Source organism: Nanorana parkeri, unplaced genomic scaffold, assembly GCF_000935625.1.
Source record: "Nanorana parkeri isolate BGI_ZX_2015 unplaced genomic scaffold, ASM93562v1 scaffold2359, whole genome shotgun sequence".
In the NCBI taxonomy this organism is placed as follows: domain Eukaryota; kingdom Metazoa; phylum Chordata; class Amphibia; order Anura; family Dicroglossidae; genus Nanorana; species Nanorana parkeri.
In genome coordinates, this window is record NW_017308627.1 from 89,663 (window position 1) to 99,570 (window position 9,908).

A 9,908-nucleotide genomic window follows, 5' to 3' on the forward strand; every position below is an offset into this window, starting at 1 on the left:
ACAAGTGGCTCTGTCGGCTAACGAAGGGAAGGGGGGAGGAGTCCGGTGACGTCGATGTCCGTGACGTCACCGGACTCCTCCTCCCTTCCCTTCGTTATCCGACGGAGCCACTTGGGTCGGTGATCTGTCGACACTTATCGAGTTCTGTGACCGCCTGACTTCCGCTTTCGTTACAACTAAGGTCTCGTTCACACCTAGGCGTATTGCATATGCGCGTCTGTCGCGCGACGGCGATTTGCGGTAAAAAAGTCGCACAACCGTTTCCGAAGGCTACTTGGCTGTATCCCAATGGAAACGCCCTACATAACGGCCCAAAGTAGTACCTGGACCTTTTCAGGCGTGGGCCGTTTTGTAGGGCGTTAGGGACGGGTGGAAATACGGCAAGGTGGGAACGAGACCATTGAATACAATGCAATTTATATTTTTGACCGTTTTGTAGAGCGTTCGTCGAGCGTAGAACGCGCTACAAAACGGTCAGGTGTGAACGAGGGCTTAGAGGTTTGCCCAAGAAACTTATTCTGCACGAGCGCCAGCCAAGGCATCGGCCTATACACATACAGCACAGCAATGACCTATACACATACAGCACAGCAATGACCTATACACATACAGCACAGCAATGAAGTCATAAAATGAACTAGGATCACACTAACCCAGCACGTTATTATTCTGAGTTGCCCCACTCAAGCGGCGGCCATATCGAGTGGGGCACGTGAGATTAATATAGATCACTTCCCATTCATTCATAATTGGGGACACAGTAACCAGACCGTAGCCTCAATTATGTACAAGCACTCAGCGATCACTGACGGCTTGTACCCGCTCTCCATCCTGACAGCTGTCACAGGAGGCTGAGCAAGCGGCGCGGGGGGAGGAGAGCTCGATCTGACAGCTGACTCCTCCCCCGCACCGCCGGCCGGTATCCCATGACAGCTTTGAAAGCTGTCTCCGCCCCCACACCGTTCTCCTGATCTGTGGCAGGAGGCTGAGCGGTGCGGGAGGAGAGACGCCGGCCGTTCACAGCGCTCCCCTTCCGTACCACTCGGCCTCCTCTGACATTTTCTCGTCTCTCCCCTGGGACACAGAGCAGCGCCCAGCGGGGAGAAGAGGCAAGCAGGGATGTGCCGCTATTTCGGACAAAAATGGCACTTTCTGCATTATGCCAAAATTTTGCAATAAAATTAAAGTTGGCCCCGGCCGATGAGATCCTATTTCTTCTGAAGATTGTTTGGCAATGATGTCATCGGAGTGTCAGCTCCATCTACCCTCCAGCAAGGATCCCATACAGTCTCCTGTCACACCATTAATGTCCACATAAAGACTTAATGATTATTCCAAATTTTCTGCCTTTTGTAAAGAGACGCCTTAGAGAAAATTCCTGAATTCCACATTTAGACATGAAAACTGGTTTGAGTGACAATAGTTGATTGGAATAATTCTGATAATCTTTAAAACTGTCTGTCCGCATTCACTATGACACTCTGATGTTTTCCCGAGTGATAGAAATAGACACACACTGCCGCTGCTGACTTCTCACTCTGAAAATGCCAGAAGCTTGGCTGTCATGCCAATGGGACAGAACTGACCTAGGAAAGGTATGCAGAGAGTTCTGTCTTCACTTGCTGCACGTCGTTCCAAATCAGGAATTGAGTGAGATGTGCTCAGATTCAGACCGAACCCAGTCCAAACCTGAGCTCCTCCAAACACAGAAGTGCCATGGGGCCACAGGCCAAATCATCCATGGACCAGCATTCCCCGCTCCGCAGCTACACATTAAACAAAGGGGAAGGATGCTTGTGCTGATGTCACAGAGTCTATATGGCCATATTAGGTCAATGATGTTAGTGCATCCCATCTCTTTGGGTTAGGGTTAGCAGTGCAGCCTGATTGGGCTGCAGTCGGAGGACCTTCCTTTAGGGCTCAGTCACACTGGATGCAGTGCGTTCCGGCCCGATTTTGGCCAGAACGGACTGACTCGCGTTGCGGCTGGCTCACTTTTTAGTGGGGTTGGAGGGGTATATAGGGAGCTACAGCTCGCGGTATACTGAGACGCCGCAGCCGGGACGGATCCCGACATTACTGTCTGGATCCACCCAGCTGTGTGATTGACAGCTGGCTCTGCCTATCTAGAGGCACAGCCAGCTGTACCCGCCCCCTCCCCCGTCCGTTCTGCCAGTCAGCGCTGGAGGATCGGACAGGGGAGGGGAATCCCTGCAGGGAGCCGTGACTGACAGTCACGGCTCTCTGCAGGGACAGGATCGAGAAGTGAACGAGCGACGGTATGCGTTAACTCCCTTACTGATCTATTGAGCCAACCTGTGACAGTTTCATTGTCACAGGTCGACTAGAACTATGAGGATGAGTGATTTTCACTCACCTCATAGTTCTCCTTTAAGGTAAGTCCTTTAATTAACATTGGGGGCAGGGAAACATTTTTTTGACTTTAATGTCACTTTAAATATAGCAAGGGAACTAACATTTCCAGAAGGAGGCCAGCAATGGCAGCCCATGTGTTCATATCAGTGCAGGCGGAGTATACAGGTCAGCAAAGGCTTCTCTCTTGTATAGACGGATAATTAGCTTTTATACACGTTTGTTAAAGTCTCACAAAAGTGACAACTGAAGGTTTGGGAAGGAAGTGGTGAAACTTTTCGGAGTTGCTCAGAAGGATGACTTTGGCTATTTGCCACCACAAACATCCTGAGTTGGTGTGACAGAACGTTTTCTAGGGGATTGCTCCTTCTTTTCTCAGATTCTTCCATTTCCATTATCTCCTGTGAAAGAGATCTCTCTACAAAGACATTGCCTGCATATGGCTGCTTTGCTGCAATGACGTACCAGTGTCTGGTTGGTGCTGTACACTTCATGAACCAATAGCTGTATACGTATATTGAACCTCATAGTGCTCTACGGGCACTAAATAATTCACATATTCCTAACTAGCAGTAAAAGAGGTTTAAAATAAGCCATCTCTGACCTCTGTAGCTGCGTGCAGTCTGATGGAATTCATTCTCAAAAATCCTAAAAGATCGCAGCAAAGCGATCTGCCTCTATTGTGAAATCTGAAGATGAATTTCTCCATAATGCCTACAGCTAAAGAGGTCAGTGAGGGCTCATTTACATTTGCTCTACTCTTTGTTCAGAACATGTAAATACTTTGGAGTGCGTATTCTGGGAACAGAATATGCACACTCTGCTGGAGGACTCTGCTCTTTTCCCTGCTCCTCTCCTGATACACTCTGCTTTGCTGGAGGACTCTGCTCCTTCCTCTATAACTCTCCTCTCCTGAAATACTCTGCTCTGCTGGAGGACTCTGCTCCTTCCTCTATACCTCTCCTCACCTGATATGCTCTGCTGGAGGACTCTGCTCCTTCCTCTATACCTCTCCTCACCTGATATGCTCTGCTGGAGGACTCTGCTCCTTCCTCTATACCTCTCCTCACCTGATATGCTCTGCTGGAGGACTCTGCTCCTTCCTCTATACCTCTCCTCACCTGATATGCTCTGCTGGAGGACTCTGCTCCTTCCTCTATACCTCTCCTCACCTGATATGCTCTGCTGGAGGACTCTGCTCCTTCCTCTATACCTCTCCTCACCTGATATGCTCTGCTGGAGGACTCTGCTCCTTCCTCTATACCTCTCCTCACCTGATATGCTCTGCTGGAGGACTCTGCTCCTTCCTCTATACCTCTCCTCACCTGATATGCTCTGCTGGAGGACTCTGCTCCTTCCTCTATACCTCTCCTCACCTGATATGCTCTGCTGGAGGACTCTGCTCCTTCCTCTATACCTCTCCTCACCTGATATGCTCTGCTGGAGGACTCTGCTCCTTCCTCTATACCTCTCCTCACCTGATATGCTCTGCTGGAGGACTCTGCTCCTTCCTCTATACCTCTCCTCACCTGATATGCTCTGCTGGAGGACTCTGCTCCTTCCTCTATACCTCTCCTCACCTGATATGCTCTGCTGGAGGACTCTGCTCCTTCCTCTATACCTCTCCTCACCTGATATGCTCTGCTGGAGGACTCTGCTCCTTCCTCTATACCTCTCCTCACCTGATATGCTCTGCTGGAGGACTCTGCTCCTTCCTCTATACCTCTCCTCACCTGATATGCTCTGCTGGAGGACTCTGCTCCTTCCTCTATACCTCTCCTCACCTGATATGCTCTGCTGGAGGACTCTGCTCCTTCCTCTATACCTCTCCTCACCTGATATGCTCTGCTGGAGGACTCTGCTCCTTCCTCTATACCTCTCCTCACCTGATATGCTCTGCTGGAGGACTCTGCTCCTTCCTCTATACCTCTCCTCACCTGATATGCTCTGCTGGAGGACTCTGCTCCTTCCTCTATACCTCTCCTCACCTGATATGCTCTGCTGGAGGACTCTGCTCCTTCCTCTATACCTCTCCTCACCTGATATGCTCTGCTGGAGGACTCTGCTCCTTCCTCTATACCTCTCCTCACCTGATATGCTCTGCTGGAGGACTCTGCTCCTTCCTCTATACCTCTCCTCACCTGATATGCTCTGCTGGAGGACTCTGCTCCTTCCTCTATACCTCTCCTCACCTGATATGCTCTGCTGGAGGACTCTGCTCCTTCCTCTATACCTCTCCTCACCTGATATGCTCTGCTGGAGGACTCTGCTCCTTCCTCTATACCTCTCCTCACCTGATATGCTCTGCTGGAGGACTCTGCTCCTTCCTCTATACCTCTCCTCACCTGATATGCTCTGCTGGAGGACTCTGCTCCTTCCTCTATACCTCTCCTCACCTGATATGCTCTGCTGGAGGACTCTGCTCCTTCCTCTATACCTCTCCTCACCTGATATGCTCTGCTGGAGGACTCTGCTCCTTCCTCTATACCTCTCCTCACCTGATATGCTCTGCTGGAGGACTCTGCTCCTTCCTCTATACCTCTCCTCACCTGATATGCTCTGCTGGAGGACTCTGCTCCTTCCTCTATACCTCTCCTCACCTGATATGCTCTGCTGGAGGACTCTGCTCCTTCCTCTATACCTCTCCTCACCTGATATGCTCTGCTGGAGGACTCTGCTCCTTCCTCTATACCTCTCCTCACCTGATATGCTCTGCTGGAGGACTCTGCTCCTTCCTCTATACCTCTCCTCACCTGATATGCTCTGCTGGAGGACTCTGCTCCTTCCTCTATACCTCTCCTCACCTGATATGCTCTGCTGGAGGACTCTGCTCCTTCCTCTATACCTCTCCTCACCTGATATGCTCTGCTGGAGGACTCTGCTCCTTCCTCTATACCTCTCCTCACCTGATATGCTCTGCTGGAGGACTCTGCTCCTTCCTCTATACCTCTCCTCACCTGATATGCTCTGCTGGAGGACTCTGCTCCTTCCTCTATACCTCTCCTCACCTGATATGCTCTGCTGGAGGACTCTGCTCCTTCCTCTATACCTCTCCTCACCTGATATGCTCTGCTGGAGGACTCTGCTCCTTCCTCTATACCTCTCCTCACCTGATATGCTCTGCTGGAGGACTCTGCTCCTTCCTCTATACCTCTCCTCACCTGATATGCTCTGCTGGAGGACTCTGCTCCTTCCTCTATACCTCTCCTCACCTGATATGCTCTGCTGGAGGACTCTGCTCCTTCCTCTATACCTCTCCTCACCTGATATGCTCTGCTGGAGGACTCTGCTCCTTCCTCTATACCTCTCCTCACCTGATATGCTCTGCTGGAGGACTCTGCTCCTTCCTCTATACCTCTCCTCACCTGATATGCTCTGCTGGAGGACTCTGCTCCTTCCTCTATACCTCTCCTCACCTGATATGCTCTGCTGGAGGACTCTGCTCCTTCCTCTATAACTCTCCTCTCCTGAGATACTCTGCTCTGCTAGAGGACTCTGCTCCTTCCTCTATAACTCTCCTGAGATACTCTGCTAGAGGACTCTGCTCCTCCTACCAGCTCCTATGTATGTAAATATACTGTGTTGCTGAAAGAGGGGGGCTCTTCTCATTTCATTATTTCAGGCTGCACCATAAGGCCCCATTCACACTGATCGATTTATCGCGCGGTAATTCCCCGCGATATCGCGGCTATTTACCGCGCGATATCGCTCTCCAATGCATGGCAATGGGGCTCTGTCCCGTCGCTGTCGCGTGTCGCTACAGCAGGACCCTTTTTAGAGTGGATTTTGCCGCGATTCTAGCTTGCTCAATGCAAGCATTTGCGTGACAGTCGCGCGTTATCGCGCAAAATGCAAATCGCGCGTTTTGCGAATCACTCAGTGACACCCACAGAAACAGAATATAGAGAAGCAGAGAACGCCCGCTGCACTGCTCTGCACATTGAATGATTATTTTCCTAGTGTTTCCTAGTGTCAGCCCAGAGTTTGTTGGCTGCTGTCCGCACTAATCTGCCAAGGGATGACATCCATTAATCTCCTATGTTCCCCTCGCCTTCCATTACAGAACAGGTAGTATTTGCCTGGGAGGAAGGTGTACAGTTCTCACAGTGACACATTAACCCATGCAGCCCCAGAAGAAGCTGCTGCTGATGACAGGTTATCATTTGCCTTCAGTACAGCTCGCAGGAACATATTGATCTTCCCCATTCTGGCCACCCAGATCCAGTGAGTTCTGAGCCTGGAGCTGCTCAGCTTTACCTCACAAACAGCCAACAGAAAACCGCTGTGGTGAGCAATTCCCTTCAAGACCTTGATTAATTAAAGGCAGCTGTTTAATTTATCCAAGCCGTAGAGCTGACAGTGCTATTAGTGGCTTTTATAATTATACAGGTGGACGTTCCTTGCACCTCGTGAAGTTTTACCTCGGCCTTTTCTCCACGAACATTAGCTGCAAATTGAGTCACTCAACGGATAAAGCACTAAAAATATTTTACTGCAACACTACTGTACAATATACACAGCCTAGCGATCTTCACCACACAATGCTGGAGGTCTACGGTGACTGTACCGTGTTTCCCCGAAAATAGGACACTGTCTTATATTTGTTTGTCTCAAAAAAAAAAAAAACACACTAGGTCTTACTTTCGGGGTAGGTCTTATTTATTTATTTTAATGTACAACAATCCACACTTATTTATGTGGAAAAGTCTACATGTATTCATGTACAGAAATATGGTGATCGGGGCAATCAGGGGCGCCGTACCTTTCAATTTGCTAACCAATCGCTGGCCAGAATGGGGGAAGCGCACTTTCACTATCGATTCCTCACAGGCGGAGTGCATTTGGTATCACAGGAGGCGGGGCTATAGAGGAAGCATCGGCTTATGCGGCTCTGCTCCCTCCGCTGCCGCCTCGCTTCCTCTAGCGCCGGCTTCGTTGGCACCGCTGATTCTCTCCCGCGGCTCTTCAAGTTTTCCCTTATGCCACCACCGGCCTTGGGAATGGTCACAACTAGGTCTTATTTTCGGGGTAGGTCTTCTATTTTTTAGCAATTCCACAAAATAGTACTAGATCTTATTTTCATGGTAGGTCTTATTTTCGGGGGAAACAGGGTATTACTATAATTATCACTAGGGACGCACCGATACTTTTTGAGTACCAGTGCAGATACTTGGCATTTTCATGAGAACTACCGGGGTTGCAGCGGTTGCAGCTGGGCCCGGGCTCTGGTACTCCACCACTGTCCTGAAATCATTAGTCTGTATTGTTTTAGAAAAACTGTCACATGACACTAAACAAAAATGTATCAGCACTCGTACTCGCAACACTGGTATCGGTGCATCCCTTATACATATTTATAAAAACAAAAACATTAAAACAGAGATGTAGAAATCCCGGGAGCTCCGTGTGCTCCTTACACATGACAGCCGCCTCCTAACTATTGAATTTTTCTCTAGTCTAGTCTTGGAGCTGGAAAAGTATCTGTACATGTACCGAGTGCGATACTTGGTATCGGTGCATCCCTAATTATCACTGAGGCTTATGGGATTTCTCCAACCTGACATAGGTAACCAAATCACTGAAATCTCTCCTGCAACACAATCGACCTAATTCCCTAAGGCTGGGTTCACACCTGAGCGTATTTTTAAGCTAGTTTTTTTCCCGTGCTTTTTAGCGCGTTTCACTGTCGGTATGAATTTTTTTTTTCCTTTATTTCGATGTCGAGATCCGCCCAGCTGCATGAGTGACAGCTGGCTCTGCCTATCTAGAGGCAGAGCCAGCTGTACCCGCCCCTTCCACCGTCCGTTACGCCAGTCAGCGCTGGTGGATCGCAGCGGGGAGGGGGGAATCCAGCCCCTGTCAGAGAGGTGAGTGAACGCCGGTATGTGTTCGCTCACCTCCCGATCTACTGAGCCGACCTGTGACAGTCTCATTGTCACAGGTCGGCTAGAACTATGAGGTGAGTGAAAAGCACTCACCTCATAGTTCTCCTTTAAGTGGTGTCTGTGTCCTTTCTGGTGAGATCCAAGAGAAGGATGAGCAACCCAAATCTCCCGAGAATGCACTCATGCATGGTGCAAGAAAGTGATGGTGATCTGAAACCCTCACGTAGGTGCCAAAGGGGGGAGATGGGGTAAGAAAAGTGTATTTACCAACTTTTTTCCGGACAGGTTTTTTTTATTCTTCTATTTTACCATTTTGGCATAAATAAATAGGTGGATTGAGCATTTTCAATGTAAGGTCCGATGTAAGAAAAGTTGATAGCGATTTTAAAGGGGTGGGGCTTATTAAATCTAACCCATATCATGGGAGTGTGTGATAGCGATGATATTAACATTGCAGGAATATGTCTTTGTACAGCAAACCTATAACAGCGTTATCAATCATATTCTCTCTTAACAGGTTCATCTCCGCTCCGGTCATACCCGCTTCTCTCCGTCATCACCCGCCAGCCCAATGTTCTTTCCCACTTGATCCCTTCGCCTTCGTCCTTGCACATACCTGTGCTCTCCCCCACACATCTCTCTTCGCCTTGTGCGCGATCGGAGACCCCCGCCAGTGAAGCCCCCCAAAGCAGCGAATCAGAGATCGAGCAGGCGGCCCCTCGTGTGAAGAAGCCACGGCGCAGCAGAACGATCTTCACTGAAATGCAACTCATGGGACTGGAGAAGAAGTTCCAGAAACAGAAGTATCTCTCAACTCCAGACCGGTAAGTCAAAGATGAAAATTTGTGCAGACTGGGACTTAGGGGCCCATTTACATGAGATGAAGGATGGGTGGGTGCTGAGGTCGCCTTCCGATGTCACTTAGACCTGGAACAGAAAGTAAATAATGGGAGCATGTGATGCCTTCCAAGTGGTGTCACAGAACCTCCCTTCACTTCCTGCCTGGCCAGCACTGGTGCTCCTCACATATCCTCCTGACAACCATTTGACAGCAAGCAGAGGGGGGTTTGATGCCTGACACTAGTTTAATATTATGGACCATGAGAGGGTTCAGGGCATTATAAACTTTATTCTACCCCTGCATCAGAACACAGCTAATACATGTCTACACTCGGGCATTAACTGAATTAGGGAGACCAAAATTGTTAAACTGATATAGTGCAACCAAGTATGGGGTTCAAGTCCAGAGAATAGATGTATGAGTGGAGTTACGGCACATGTGACCACCATGTAAACCAAGCTGCACACACTGAAAGTTCTTTGTAACTTTAGTCGGCCAAAAATTTGAGAACAGCATATGCTGCTCTGGCTGTTTTTTACTCTTATGTCTATGGTACCAGCACACAGCCCAACTGTTCTGAATGGGAATGCAATTGATCAGACAGTTCTCTAATCCTCTGCCAGTTGCCACTGTTCCCCTGCAGATAACCTCTAGAGATGTCTACCGCCATCCTCATTGGGTTCACCATACGTTTATACGCTGAGTGGCCGGATTATTATATACACCGAGTGGCCGGATTATTATATACACCGAGTGGCCGGATTATTATATACACCGAGTGGCCGGATTATTATATACACCGAGTGGCC

General features: G+C 49.2%; 1 protein-coding gene across 1 annotated transcript in view; it reads left to right on the top strand.

Annotated features, from left to right (window-relative positions):
• The window catches only part of BARX2 (BARX homeobox 2), a 41,716-nt gene that overhangs the window by 28,923 nt on the left and 2,885 nt on the right, over nt 1-9,908 (top strand). Inside the window, exon 2 of the mRNA XM_018573386.1 lies at nt 8,776-9,082. Within this exon, the coding sequence (XP_018428888.1) occupies nt 8,776-9,082 (307 nt within the window). The remainder of the gene's footprint in view (nt 1-8,775; nt 9,083-9,908) is intronic.